This window comes from Egretta garzetta, unplaced genomic scaffold (genome assembly GCF_000687185.1).
Source record: "Egretta garzetta isolate BGI_Z169 unplaced genomic scaffold, ASM68718v1 scaffold287, whole genome shotgun sequence".
In the NCBI taxonomy this organism is placed as follows: domain Eukaryota; kingdom Metazoa; phylum Chordata; class Aves; order Pelecaniformes; family Ardeidae; genus Egretta; species Egretta garzetta.
In genome coordinates, this window is record NW_009260435.1 from 4,202,482 (window position 1) to 4,217,878 (window position 15,397).

General features: G+C 40.3%; 1 protein-coding gene across 1 annotated transcript in view; it reads left to right on the plus strand.

Annotated features, from left to right (window-relative positions):
• The window catches only part of DAPK2 (death associated protein kinase 2), a 43,342-nt gene extending 28,282 nt beyond the window's left edge, over positions 1-15,060 (plus strand). The window contains exons 6-13 of the mRNA XM_035899446.1: positions 594-642; positions 1,451-1,477; positions 4,903-5,032; positions 5,643-5,671; positions 6,404-6,449; positions 13,167-13,256; positions 13,433-13,513; positions 14,046-15,060. Of these exons, the coding sequence (XP_035755339.1) occupies positions 594-642; positions 1,451-1,477; positions 4,903-5,032; positions 5,643-5,671; positions 6,404-6,449; positions 13,167-13,256; positions 13,433-13,513; positions 14,046-14,120 (527 nt within the window). The 3' untranslated portion in view covers positions 14,121-15,060. The remainder of the gene's footprint in view (positions 1-593; positions 643-1,450; positions 1,478-4,902; positions 5,033-5,642; positions 5,672-6,403; positions 6,450-13,166; positions 13,257-13,432; positions 13,514-14,045) is intronic.
• Positions 15,061-15,397: the final 337 nt, after the last annotated feature.

Genomic DNA, 15,397 nt, shown 5'->3' on the forward strand with positions numbered 1-15,397 from the left:
TGGGGGCTGGAGAGGGGGAGAGAATTGTAATTCATATTCCAGTTAAACAGAACCATTACAGACACCTTTTTTCATCTCATTACCTCACCTTGGTCTTTTCTTTTGCATGCAGTCTCATACAGGGATGGTTTCCAGTGAGGAACTGTTTCTTATAAATATAAGAGGGTTTGACATGGATAGAAATGTAGTCTGGCATGTAATTTCAATCTCTTGCCCAAGGTCTGTTTCTAAAATTAGCTTTAATGGCAGCAGTTAAAAACAAAACAAAAGCTGAGATTCTTAGGGGTAACAGTATCCTTGGGAGATGAAATAATTTGTTATTTGTTATCATTTGCACTGTAATTAGTATATAATATCTGCTTCACCCTTATTCTTGTGTTATGCTCCAAGTTACTCTACATAATTTCTTCTGGACACCTGTGAACTTGAGTTCCTGTCAGGGCTATAAAAGTATAAACAGTGCATCCTGTAATTACCTTTCCTTTTCCCACCCCCCATTTCTCCCTCTTGGTAATTCTTGACCTGCTACTCAATTCAGCCCAGTAAAAATTTGTTACCTCAATTGCTGATGTTTGATGAAATTTTTCTTACAGCTCCAGAAATAGTAAACTATGAACCACTTGGACTAGCTGCAGATATGTGGTAAGTTTTTAATGTTTGGTTTTTTTTTTTTTTTTTTTCACAGGTTGATGTTTGATGAAATTTTTCTTACAGCTCCAGAAATAGTAAACTATGAACCACTTGGACTAGCTGCAGATATGTGGTAAGTTTTTAATGTTTTGTTTTTTTTTTTTTTTTTTTCACAGGTTGCTCTACTATTATTTTTTCCCAGTTTGCTCTGAATAGAATCTGTTCTACTGCAACAAATTAAAAACAAAAAACTTAAGTGCAGATAATGACTCTTTGTTCTGTCTTTCTGTTTTTATGCATTCTTTTTAATTAAAAGGTAAGCATTTAACTTCTGCCAAATTACAATGAAAAACTTCAGTGATGGCAGTTATAGAGTTAACAGTTTGCCATTGTCCACTGCAGAGGAGCACTCTTAAAAGAAAACATGTTCCTGCAGTGCTTGTGACAGCTTTATTTATAAGAGCACTGCATGCAGAGGAGACCTGCGTACTAATCTGATCTGCTGAGAAGGCAGGCGAGAGGTTGCCCCAGATAAAAACATCCTTGCTTCTATTTCTTTGTATTTCTGATGTGTGCTGTAGTAATTACCTGCTAGAGTAGAAATACATAGACTTCAAATTTCTACATTGCTTGGAAGTTATATGTAAATTTCACGTTTTCCCTGAAACACCATTCTTTAAAGAGAGATGTTAACGGTTATTTAAAGCCATGATGGCTCTCCTGTCTGTATAGCGGCTACTATTGACTTTTTCGTATTGTGTACATTAAGAAGAATACAGGTGATGTAGAACCCCTGCAATTAATCTCCTTTGTTTTTTAGGAGCATAGGAGTCATCACCTACATACTGTGAGTACAACAGATTGGCTCCTGTAGAAGTGTTCTTACAGCTCTTCCCTTTAGTCATTTAAGAAAGCAGCTGCACTCATGGGGTGGGCAGTGGTTTGTCTAATGGGCAAGTGTTATCCTGCAGCCTTTTCAAGTTTAGAATAAGGTGTAGAAAAGGAAGGGCATTCTGAACAGATGAAGAACTAATGTCTCTAGCATCACTGGGTATTTCTGCTGCTTATGGGACCTCATCAGCTCCTGATGGTAGAAGCCCAAGTGTATTGGTTGCTCATAGAATGGCTATAAGCTACCAGCGTGTGGAGAGAATAGAAACAGAAAGTGTAGTAGTACCACTTACAAGGTGTGTTATTTCAGGTGAAAACAGGGAAGTTTTAATTTGTTTGCAAAGGCAGCAGTCTAGATTACTGTACATAAATATGGTCACCCATATTCAAAAAAGGTGAATTTAAGCTGGGACAGGAGCAGAGAAGTTGACTCTGGGAACTGAGAATTCATCTTACAGGAGAAAAATGGCCGTGTTAAAGCTGGTAAAGCAAAGGCTGGTTGGAATATAATTGCAGTCAATATGCACAAGGGGGGGGAAAAGATAGTTTTTAGAAGAAAAGTGTGTCAACTGGTGATGAATAAACAAAAGTAGGAAATTATGACAAGCTCAAACTTTCAAATAAATGAGGTTCCATGGGCATCCTGGTAACAAGCAGTCGAGTGAGTTTTAAGATGGAGCTTGCCACTTTGTGAAACTGCTTGTGTGGCAGTTGGACGCATGCAGTGGAGGAACAGCACTTGTTCCTTCAAGAATTCTTTCCTCTGGTTTGATATGAGAATTATAGAAGTGGTCAGGGATCCTTGGACCTAAGTGCTTCGATTGAAATCAAGCTCCTGTGACTGCTGGGGAGCAGTGCATGGTGGATACTATATGCTTGGAAATGGCTCACCCTCACATTCCTACCCTGGGCTTCTGCTGTTCCTTATGACTCTCAGAGGACGAACTTGCTGCCAGACTTAAAGAAGGTGCACTCTGGTATTAGAGGGATTGGCACTACATGGCTCAGGGCTCAGTACAAGTATGGAGGCTTGAAGGGGAGTGATTGTCTTTTCAGTGTGGAAAATAAATGTAGTGGAATTAAATCCACGCTTGGGCCATACCCAAGACTTAGACCCGAAAAGCTGTAAAAGAGCTATGGTTTGAGAAATCAGATTCAGTGCAACAAATTCCCTTCTGTCCTATGGTGCAGAAAAAGATAGGGATACTGGTTGAGCCTAAGCTCAGGTAAAGAGGTCTAAAATATTGTCCAGACCCTTGCTTTTTATCAGCTAGTAATGAGTGACATAGTAATTAAGGTTGAAAATTGTCTCCCTACAAATGATCAGAAAAAAAGAGCATGCTTCTTATGACGGAGGGGTCAGCTTGTGTGATATGCTACGTACTAGGAATTTGTATGCCTTTAACTAGTATTGCCTGTTAATTTTAAAGCCTTTTGTTCTGAAGAATTCTGAATAAATGGGGTGTGTTTAAGGATACCGCCTACTTCAGCAAACATGGCAGCAATCAAATGGATGGCATCATCAGGTGTAGAGATCAAAATGCCTGTAAGTCCTTAATTCAGTAACCAGTAGAGTGATTCACTGGGTTGTAAGGGTGAAGTCTCTATTACTGAGGTTGGCTGTTAGATGTTTACAGGCACTGAGTCATGATATGACAAAAGTAATTTGCATTAGATGCTAGGATTTGAGAATCCTCCCATTCCACAGACCATAAAACTGAGTCCCGAAGAGGGGGGAAAAAAAATTCAGAGGAGAACAGAGCACTGTTGGGCTTCCAGCAAAGTCCAGAAAATGGAATTACAGCACTTCATGGCACAGTTTTGGGAAAGGGAAAAGAAAGCAAGGCTCTAGGGCAGGTTTCCAAGCTTTAGTTTTGGAACCACGCCCATGGTCTGTGTGGCATGGTGCCTTCTTGTAGCTGCCTTTGTGGCTAACAGAAATGGAACAAAAGCTTAAGAGCGAGTATGTAAAACCTGTTAAGAAGGGAGATTGACTGTAGCTTATGGGGTGAAGCTTACTGCATCAAAGACAAATGGAAGACCTCACTTGTGTTGCCTTGCTGTGTCAGCTGCTTTGGTGTCATTGTATGATTGTAGAGGGAGAGGAAACACTTTATGCACTCAAACATTTTTTCCCGTGGATAAAACCACATGTGGTTGCTGAGGACTGGGCTGAATGGCCCAGGTGGTCCCATCTAACTTTCTGTTTACCCCTTAATTCCCAGTCAACGTGGTAGTGGCAATACAGACAGGGTAAAAGGTCTGTTGGACAGGATCATGTAAGCAAGCAGTTTAGTATTCAAAACCTCAGTTTAGAGCTCAGGAGTTTGCTGCAGTCCTGTTTTGAGCCTGCTGCATCCTGAAACTGTGCTCTCAAAGCTAGACATAATAGATAAGCGTAATAATAGCCCAGAAGATTTTAAAAAAGAGATGAGATCTATTTCCTTGGTATAAATAACATTTGCTGTGAAACAGGCTTTTGCAAATCAGCATCCCTGTGGATTGGGGTGGGGAGAGAAGGCAGGGCAGGAGGAGTTTGCAATGAATCTGTTCTGACACCTGAATTTTGTGGAGCGGAGGTAAATAGTCATCAAAGATGAAAGTCATCAGTCACAGTTGAGAGATAGGCAAAGCAGGATGAAAGCTTTTTCTAAGTAGATTGCTGAATAGCATTTTATTATGACGATGTCTCCATTATATCCTTGCAGTTGGAGCAGAGTGCCAACAGAATGAAATTTTACATTGTTCAGAAACAGTTGGATTTTATTGCAGCCAAAGTCCTTTTGTTTGTGGATTCATTTTAATGAGCAGCATGGCCCTACCTCTCTGTCAGAGTCGGCCCCTGGGCAAGGCCATGCACCTGACTTCCAATCACACATTGTATTTTGGTTCCAGCTGGGAAAGGTCTCTTGGCTGAACCCACTGTGCAGGGAACTTAACAGTAGCTTTGCAGACAGAAAAGCAGTAGGGACAGGACTTTTCCTACCCAAAGAAAATCCAAAGAAACACTACTTCGCTTGGAGCTGATAGAAGCTTCTGCCTGGTAGTGTTTGTGGGTTCACAGGGACAGAAGCTCTCAGCAGCTCAAGCTTTTTCTCATTTGATTAGCAATGACTTCAATGAGACACTTAAGAGACGAGAATCTGTACATTTCTATTTGTGTGCACACATTAGTGCTGCATTAGAGACTTTGTAGATGAGTCTGACTCATAACCACAGGTGTAGTGAGCCAAAGCTGGACCTGTTATTTCCCATGTGGCATGGCTGCTACAACACGAGATCCACAAATGTCCTGAGACTATATTACACAGTCACTGTAATTTCTTTAGGAGACCTCTGCTGTTTAGATTTCCAATTGATTCTTCTTTCTGGCTTATCTAGGCTTAGTGGTGCGTCGCCCTTCCTTGGGGAAACTAAACAAGAAACACTTGCCAACATCACAGCTGTGAATTATGAATTTGATGAAGAATTTTTCAGCAATACCAGTGACCTGGCAAATCCAGAAAGATACGTTTGTCTCTAAGGTAAACCTGGTGAAATGCAGCCTGACAAGTAACCTGCAAAGCTTTACCTGCAGTGTGTATTGCCATTCGAGAGCCAGACAGGAGGCAAAGTTCTGCTGCTTTGCCCGTGTTAATCACTGCACCCAAAAGCTCTAACAAAAGGAACTAAAATCTAGTCAGTTAAATTTTACTTTCAGGACTGAATTCTCACCTGAGTCAAGCTGGTACAACAGGGTGTAGGTGAAGGGCTGAAAACTGTGTGCAAAATCTCTAGTTCTGGGTAACTACCACTCAAGTGTTTCAGTCTGTTATGAACTACTTGCAAGGAGGTGACATGATTGCAGAGTATGCTCCCAGTGCTGCAAGGGCAGAAAAATCTTCGCATGTTCTTCCTTAAGTCTCTCTGCATCTGTTGCAATCACATAAAATTTGCATGACAGCTGTGCAGATCTTTATTCCCAGTTTGTAGGAACCACAGAGCTTTTTTTTTTTTTTTTAAACCTTTTCTTGGTTTTAATACCGTGCACACAGAAGTAACATCTCCTTCCCCCATAACCCTACTTTTCTGGGAGGGACATCAGGCCATTGCAGTTCTTTTTAATGGCTTCATTAGGGGAGAAAATGGGTATTAGAGAGAAAGAGGCAAGGTGTTCAGTCAAGATTTCTGCAAAACTTCAGGCCTTAGAATAGGTTAGAGTAGGTGGGGTCTGACAGGCTTGCTCAGGTCTAGCAACCTCCTTTTAAGAAAGGACAAGTCAGTGATACTGACATTTGTCCCATGTACAGAGGCAGTCCCTGTGCAATGCTGTGTTTCTACCTTTGATTCTCAGTGCTCTTAATGTGCTGTTCACCAAACTGTCACAATGCAGAAGGAAATTAGGATTGATCAGATTTGATTAGGTTTGAAGTATTCCTCTGAGAAATGTTGCTTTCAGGAAATGGCAGCTCCTGCAGCAATGTAATATTGTGTTCCAAAGGACAGGTTTGATATCATTCATGTTATACACCTTGATTCAGACCAAGTTGTATTAAAGGTGTATAGAAAGGATTTATTTTCTAAGCATGTAGGATGAACAAAACAAAGCAATGTTTTATCACTTTTTATGGAAGGATACACAAAAATACAGGTGGATTCTGATCAAGTAAGAATTAAAACTGTGCGGAGTGAGGCTAGTTCCTTACTGAAACTTAGAACAGTTGCTAAACTACCCACAGGCAGCATGCCTCATGGAGAAATGTAACCCTGAAATTTGAGAGTTAGTCCTCACATTATCTTGATAAATGCTTCATATGAAGCCTGGGAGAAGTGTAGGTCAATGGACTTGTGTACAAGGTATTTCTCATTCAAGTCTATGGGGTTTTTTTGTGTTGTTTTTTAGGAAACGGCTCACGATTCAGGAAGCTCTGTCTCATCCATGGATAACGGTAAGACTAAATAGAATTGAGACAGATCTTGCTTTTTACCATGAGCAAAGCAGAGATATTCTTCTCGCTATTATTCGTGGTGTTAAATGGAAAACTGTCCTCTAAGTACTTAAAGACCCTAGGTGTCTCAAAGAGATGCACTGGGAAGAAATTGGTTGGGTGTGACTAAATCCTTGGATTTCTGCAAAGGACTTCTTTTATTATCATAACTTTCAAAATGAGGGGGACAAAGCTTTGGTGTTTATTGCACTTACAGTATCCTACATTAGACTGTGCTTTGCATTTTTCTGTTTGCATGCACAAATACTGCATCTTGGGCTTAGTGCTTTCTTGAGTTCAGAGTTGACTACAGCCAATGTGGAAAATACAATTTCTCTCAAGATATAACTGCTGTACCAAGTGTGTTGATTTGTGTGTCTGTATATATTTTTTTTCATCATAAACATTGCTTGCTTTTGTGGATAAGTCTCTTACTGAAAATACATTTAGCTAATCTCAGCATGACTAATGAGGATGTGTGAAATGCTGTTTTTGCTCCGCATTGCACAAAACATTAACTGGAGCGTTTTCAGGATTGTTGGTTTTCCACTTACAAATATTGATAGCTTTGAGACTGTTAACTGCTAAAAATTAACATGAAAATACATTGCGACCCTGTTATTCACACTTATCACATCGGAATGAATGCACATCACTTGTTACATTCATTTTCATGTTTGTGTGTTTGTTTTTTTTTTTTTTTCTTTTAATCAAATGCATGAAGGAAAATCTGGGGGAGCAAAGACTCTCCCAGCATTGTGGAAGTCCAGGCTGCATTCTTTGTGTAGAGTTTTTGAATTACTGCACTGTCTTGTAAACGTTCAGTAATATTGGTTCCTCTGTCTGACGACTTACCAGCTGAAAGAAGAAACAAAAGTCCAAGAAAACAAGAAGGTTGGGAACACACAGCTGAAGACAAAACGCCTGAGAGAGTACACCATAAAGTGCCATTCGAGTATGCCTCCCAATAATACCTACATCAACTTTGAGCGCTTTGCCCGAGTAGTAGAAGACATTTCACTTATGGAACGGGGTTTCAGTGCTTTGGCTGCATCCCACGATTCCTTGGAGGAGGACATTGATGCTCTGGTTTCCATTTATAATGAGAAAGAAGCTTGGTATAAAGAAGAGAATGAAAGCGTGAGGCACAAGCTGTCTCAGCTGAAGTATGAATACCGTAAAACTGAATCCTTGAGAAGACATCTACAAGATGATATCAAGACTGTAGGCACTAGTCTTACAGGCATAACTGGGAAATACACTGATCTGCAGAGTCAGTATGAATCTCTCAGTCAAGAACTGTCTGAGGAACTGAAGTGGATACAGGATTTAATGAGTAGTTTTCAACTGGAAAATGAAGCCTGTGTGAATGGAAACTTTGACTCTGTTTTCAACAAAGGTGTTAATGAATCAGTAATGGACCTGTTAAATAGATCTCGCTGTGAAGAATTCCTTGCAGGATTGAATCTTGATGTAGCAGAATCACATCAGTAATGTTGTAGATCAGGTTAGGTGCAGGGTTTGCTGCCTCTTTCAATGTACAGCAGTTTAAGAAGTTTTCAGTGCATAGATTCTACAAAAAACATCACCTGCAACTAAAATAGAAATTCTGATGTATTGCACAAGACCCAAACCCAAACCATAAACTCCCAGTGGTTTGTAGTGTTGAAGTTTTTTTCCCATGTTCAGTGTCTGAACTTACAGGAACTAGATTATCACCGTGGTATGGCCACATCTAACCCTACAGCCTATATCATACTTGAACACATATTACAGTTCCTGAAAATTACTAAGTAGTTAACTTGGAATAAAGAGTAGGTCAGTCTGTACTTAGCAGAAGTTGGGTGCCTGGAAACTGATAAAAGTCTCATGATAGCATCTTTGGTTGGATGCAGGCGGCTCTATAGACCATATGAGAAAAATATTTGCAAAGGTTAAATCTATCCTGTAAAACGAAGTAAATGGTGTAGTCATTTAACATTTAGCTAGTACTGTGGAAATTCTCTGTGAAATGGCTGATGGTGAAGAAAAGTTAAGATTATTTTTTAGGCCAGTTATGCAGGGTAAAATCTTTTACCATCAAAGGTGTTAGGTGTTGATTAATCCTTTAGTTTAAAATTCAGCTAAGTTCCCTGTCCTATACCAAAAAAATCCTATTCAAAAGACACAGTTGGGAACTTGTAATGAACTGATCAGATAACTGTGTATGTAATTTTACACTGCAAATACTAATTTGTGAGTGATAAGTGATAACATAGACTTCTGGTTTGCTTTCTACAGTAAAGAAGATGACAAAGCTACAACTCATTTAACATGTTGTGCGGGTTTTTGAGATGAGTGTTCTTGCTGTGGAGATTTTTTTTAAGTTTTAGAAAGTAAAAGAAAAGTTGGCCCGAACTTGAATCATGCCCCACTGTCTTGTATTTCAAAGGAGTCATTTGATTATACTGTATTAATATGCACAGATGTACCCTTCTCATTTTTGAACACAATAAATAGTTATTTATGCAGGATGCAATTGTTCCCTGATGGTGTAGTTAGTGACTGAAAAAGAGATGTCAGGCTTCTGTGTACTGAAAAGAGTTGCCAGCCTAGGCTCTGCAAGCTAGCTTACAGCCCCTTTGCTTAGCTGTACGAATTTGCTGCAAGGTGACTGTTAGGCAGCTACAAGAAGCAGTGAGATAGTAGCCAGGCACCCCTGCATCACTGCTCAAGTCCATCTAGAGTGGATCTTTATTTATATATTAAGAGTATGTCTTTTACTGCCCAGCCCCTCTCCTCCTTTTCCAGAGAAGTTAATGACCTGACTAAATTGAGCTGTTGTTGTTCATAATATTATTAAGAATAATGTTTCCTACTTTGAGATAAAAAGATAAAATCATAGTCTCATCCAATTTGTGTAGAGTACAGTAGAGCCATCACTGCCACATCCTCATAAAGACATGCAGAGACTGGTGAAAATGCAGAGTTCTGAAAACAGTTACTCAATAGGGGTATTGTTACTCCTGTCATTGTACTTGATGGAAGATGGAAACTGGATGTGCTCTCTGTAGCATCTTTCTTTGCACAAGATGTAAAATTTTCAAAAGCTTCAAAATAGTGTAGATAGCCAGGAGATGTCCTTAACAAGGTGGTGTTGATGACTGGGGAGAATTGGGCTCCACTGTGACAAATAGTCCAGAGGAGGGCCACAAAATGATCCGAGGGCTGGAGCACCTCTCCTATGAGGACAGGCTGAGAGAGTTGGGTTTGTTCAGCCTGGAAAAAAGAAGGCTGAGGGGAGACCTGATTATGGCCTTTCAATACCTAAAGGGGGCCTATAGGAAAGATGGGGAAAATCTTTTTAGTAGGGCCAGCTGTGACAGGACAAGGGGTAGTGGTTTTAAACTAAACCAGGGTAGGTTTAGACTAGATATAAGGAAGAACCCTTCCAACCCAAAACATTCTATGATTCTATGATTCTATGAAATAGGATTGAGAATTTTACTTATGTCCATTTTTTATTCTCTTGGAACACTTCAGTTGTCGCTTCTGCAGGTTCCTTTGAGCTGGAAGACCCATGAGATACTGTCCAGGGGAACTGGAACACAAGATTTTTTATGACGTTCAGAGAGTTTTAATTCTTAAAAAGTAACTTAAAGCTTAGTGAGAGTTAGTATCTGCAGAAAAGACTCTCAGGAAAGAGAGTCTGCCTTCCCTCAGCTGTGATCTCATATTCTCTGTTTGTGTAGATTTTCTTTATGAACAAATGCACTGGCACGATGAGAAGGAACATTAAATGAGGCCACTCTGTTACTGAGCATGTTTGGGTGAGGTTAATATTGTTGTGAGTCAGCCCTTGAGGCTAGTGCTCTCTGAGCTGATGGAGGTCACTGCCATACTGCTTTTTAGAAGATATTCTGATAATTGAGAAAATTACAAGGTCACTGGTTTGCAGGCTACTTAGAAATTGAAAGGCAATTATTAAGAGTCTGGAATACTGTAAAGTGAGCTATTTTGATTCAGTGATGGTTCTGCTGCTGAAAGGGCACTCAGAAATTTTTCATGATGACTTTACAGCTGACATTTAGCCAGTGACATTTTTTCCACTTCAAATTGATTTCTACTCAGCGTTTTGTTGCACTGTGTTAGCCATTTGCAGCATGAGGAAATGATACTTAATGCTTAAATGTCCCAGTTCTGTTGTATGCAAATGGTGTATACATGTAAATGAGAAAGAGGCCTAGCTGATAGCTTGGCCCCTTGAATTACTGCTGAGGTATCTGCACAAATGCTGTATCTGTAGCATTTGATGAGAAAAGCACATTTGTTGTCTCATAAACATTATCAAATATTTTGCTGAAAAAAATGTTTAAATTCTCATTGATGTATTTTCCATTCTCTTTTGGTACTCTTGCTTCTTCAGGTGTCTGGCTTGGTTGCGTTCCAGTCCAGTTCAGTACAAGTATTTCTGGATTATCCACCGCCTACTTATATAGATCAGAACTGCTGGAATGGTTGTTACTCCATAAAGTCCATAATCTTTGAACGGTTGATTCCTGGCCTTTCTCTTTTCACTTTTGTCAGATCTGGTTTTGAACTTTTTGTCCCTCAGTCTGTCAGATACAGTTTTCTGGTCTATGCAAATTTTGATGTGATTTTGGAGTTGAAAGGTGCTTCATTTTCAGAAGGAGCATGTCAAGGTTTGTGGAACATCTGCTCATTAAGACAAGATTGGCATCCAAAAATTTTAGGCACATGTCTGAATTCTGAGATTTTTTTTTTCTTCCTATTTTTCCGTACTCAGTATTGCAATTCTTTCCTCATATATTTATTACCAGGAGATCAATGTCTTGTGCTGTCATACTCTAGGTATGGTTAAAGGACAAAGCCTGAGGTTTTTTTCAGATACGCTGTAGCATGTATCCTCATCACTAATACTAAACAACAGCTAACTTTTTCCAATTTTATTATGGTGATGTCAGCAAAACATACTGAAGTGAGTTTGATGGAATGCTGTGAAAATGATTAAAGGATTGGAGTGTTTGTCAAAGGGGGAGAGGCTGAGAGAGCTGGGATTGTTTAGTGTCAGAAAGGGGTGATCTTCTCAGTCTGTATTAAATATGTGGTAGAATGGAGTAAAAAAAATAGAGCCAGGCTCTCCTCAGTGGTATCCAGTGACAGGACAAGAGGCAATGGGCATGAATTGAAATAAAGAAGTTCCATTTAAACATTAAAAAAGCAAACAAACTTGTTTGCTAATGGAGCAGTCAAACACTGGAATGTGTTGCCCAGAGGGGCTGTGGAGTCTCCAACCGTTGAAACCCAAGTGGGACATGGTCCTGGGCAAGCCGCAGTAGCTGACCCTGCCCTGAGCAGGGGGTTGGACTAGCTGACCTCCAGAGGCCCCTTCCAAACTCAACTGTTCTGTGATTCCTGGTGAGTCCAGTGTTGACCAAAGCTGGTCACGGATTTACTTTTCTTGGGCCACCTTCTGATTTTGCTTGAGATCTGTCAATCTCGGACTAATTGCAGAAGATTACTCGGTGTGGCAGGTTACTCGAGTCTTCCTGAGATTTTGATAAGCAGACAGGGGTTTATCAACCAGCTTTGTGAGACAGGGGAAAAGGGCTACTCTCTGGTACCAGTCTAATATTTGGGGTGTAGAGTAGAGCTGGCATGCTCTGAAGTTATTCCATAATTCACATTCACATGAATTCACATGTTCTCTGTCTTCAGATCTGAAATGACTGCCTCAAACTTACCTATGATGTTTAAATCAGCCTGGTAAAAGAAAAATCTATAAAAGCACAATTCAGAGAAGATGTGCTAAAATAAAATGAGGAGCTGCATGCTGGAAGTTAGGAAAAGGCCCTAATGTATCGTTGGTTTTAAAATATCCCAGTAAAGGGAAAAATGTGCAAGCTTCTACCTGAAAATTTAGAAGGTAGCACAGGACCTAACAGTGTGATGATGCTGTGCTTAGTCCTATTCTGTCATGATTTCTAGCGAGCATGTGCAAAACCCTGGAGCAGCAGTGTGCTGCAGTGCTGTCGATGTGCTGACAACAGCTCTGTCTCCTTTCTGTCAGGCTTCTGTGGAACCTTTTGGTTGCCCTCCCATTACCTTTCAGAAAGAGGGACATGGATAAAGGCCAGCTGGTATGAGTTCAATCCAGAGAAAATGGAGATGGTGCAGATGTGCAACTGAGAAACACCTTAGCAACTTTACAGAGTAAAAGCATCCCCTTAATTCTCTCTCTCTTGTTTGGCTGTCCTTTGTCCTGTCATTTGGCTGGAAAAGGTGTTCCCAGACTTTTTGTTTGGTTTTTGTGTGGATCATTATGAAGCAGAAGGCAGAAGCGGAGGCTGGCACAAAGTCCGTGCCATGTGATACACCTTCTGTGCCAGGTCAAGCGGCTAGAAAGGGGCAGCAGTGGAACTTCTCAGGATGATGTTGTGCACAGGGCCAAGTGTGATCACTGACTGTACACTAGTTTTAGGATTTTGTTTGAAATCAAAGGGGTCCTGTCCAGGCACAGGGTGGACTAGATTTAATTACTTCTGTTTTTACCTGTGTGAAGCCCACAGCTTCCCCAGCCAGCATTCTTTTCAGCCAGCACCAGAGCACATGAAGAATCTTTTGTATTTCATGCACCAAAGGGGAGCCAAGCAATAAATTTGCTCTCTTATCTTCCAGCCAGTGGACAAGCGACAGGCTTTGGTTCGGCAAGCATCTGTTGTTAACATGGAAAACTTCAAAAGGCAATATGCTAGAAGGCGATGGAAGGTATGACAGCAAGCCTTTAATCCTTCTCGTGTAAGGCTTCCCAAATCTGATGGGATCAGAGGGCAAGGTAGAGCTTGAATGTAAAATTGTAATATGCAGTAGATAAAGGAAATGTGTTTGGATATGTCTGTGCTGCATATGTGTGGTCAAATTCTCATTCTTCCCTCTCTCCATAGTTTTCTTACCGTATTGTCTCATTCTGCAACCACTTATCTCGTTCACTGGTGAAAAAGGTCCTAATACAGGAGGAAAGTTTGGTAGGTACATTTCTCAAAGGGGGAAGAAGAGGAGGACCAATTTTATTGTGCAGTGATTTTTGCTGTCCTTATATGGATGCGCATCCCAACAGGATTGCAGTGGGTTTGAATGGGAAACCAGACGGGACTGTTGCATCCCTTGTGTGTCTTTAATGCCGCTATAAGTTGTGTTACTGTGACAGAAATGGCAGGCAGGGAGAACCGATGACTCTCTAAACTTGTTAGGTGCTAGCCACATTTATTCTGTAAAGGGGCAGCATGGAGGCTACAGATTACCTTTGGATACCATAGTGGTGACTGTGCTGTCTGAGAAATAAGCCATCATGGAGAGTCTGCACTGCTGTTCTGGTGACCAGCGGTGTGATGGAGGGTGGGAGACCCCTGCAGCGCGTGTGGCCTTCTGGAATGAAACTCTGTGAGGTTTCTATGAGCTCTACTTTTCTCAGGAGATGATACACAATATTAGAGCATCGTGTTTAGGAATATGGTATCTCATTTATGTGACTGAAACATTGTGGCCTTTCTATTCCAGAGAAACTGTGAAAGCGACAGTGAGGATCTTTCCCAAAGAAAAGCCACTCATCAGAGGAGAAGCAGTGTATCATAATGTAATGAGAATTCCACGGGCAGGAGACATAGGAAATTTTCATCCTTGATGAAAAAAACCAGCCGTGACAGCAGACCTTGGCTTCTTGTCTGAATCCTTGGTATGATGCTTCCCACTTCTCAAACTACGCCAACAGGTGGATGATGTCATTAAATGCCTTCTGAGCATTTCAGGAAACAGGGAATCCGGATTCCCGGGGAAAGGCTGCAGCACAAGCACCGATTGGAGTGCTTTTATATGTTGAGCGTTTCAGTGATACTTCAATCTGTTTGTGATATCAACTGCACTCAGGACGTAGGGTTTCTACTAATATTCTTTTACTGCAGAATAATTCACATTCCGCGCAATGATTAAGACTCTCTGCATTATTATTTCAGTCAGGGAAATTGTTATTGAGTCTTAAGGGAATTTTTAAATAAACTTTTTATATTTGTTAGCAGCATAAATATTTGATAGCAGATATCTGACAGGTTTCGTTATCTGTGTGCAGTACTCTGTTATTGAAGAGAAAATGATAGTGCCATTACATATTATAACCTTTATTTCATGAACTGAGCAGTAAACAGTTCTGTACTGCAATAAGAATTGTGCTCTGGCTGTTGTCTTTGGCTGAAGGCTACCACAACTGCTGTTGTCAATTTGAGTACAACTGATTCTGGCCACTGAGAGGATGAGATAGGCCAGGACAATTTTTGGACGAAAAAGAAAAAAATTCTGTAGTGACTTACATGCACCCAAATACAATGTTTTTACAGAATGATGGCAGGATGCTTCACCAAAACAGGGCGCTTAAAAACCCAACGTATATGAAGAAATAGTCTTTATTAGACTTTGTTATTGTTTTCATTTATTATTGGCAAATTGGAGATTCATTAACGCCTATTTGTTTAGATGGTGTTTACATGTAACCCAAACCGCAGGCATCTGTGTTTTATTCAGGGGCTTGTATCCAAAATTGAGGAAGTAAGCACTTTGATAATGATGTAACGTCTCTCTACTAGGAAGTTGCATCATTTTAACTATATTAATTTCTAAGCCAGTGTCGTTAAATTGGTACCAAAACCTGTGCATAGACTAGGTTATTTTTTTCATTTAATGTATTATTAGTTTGAAGTTCATATTTATTTTGCCATTTCATAAATGAAAAAACAGAAAGCAAGCCTACTAGAAACAACTATAGATTGACAGGGACACCATTTTTGTTTGGCTTTGTGGTTGTCACTTCTAGGCTGAGGTTTTAGAGCTGAAGGTGTGAAGTGGCGTTGAAACTACTGTCA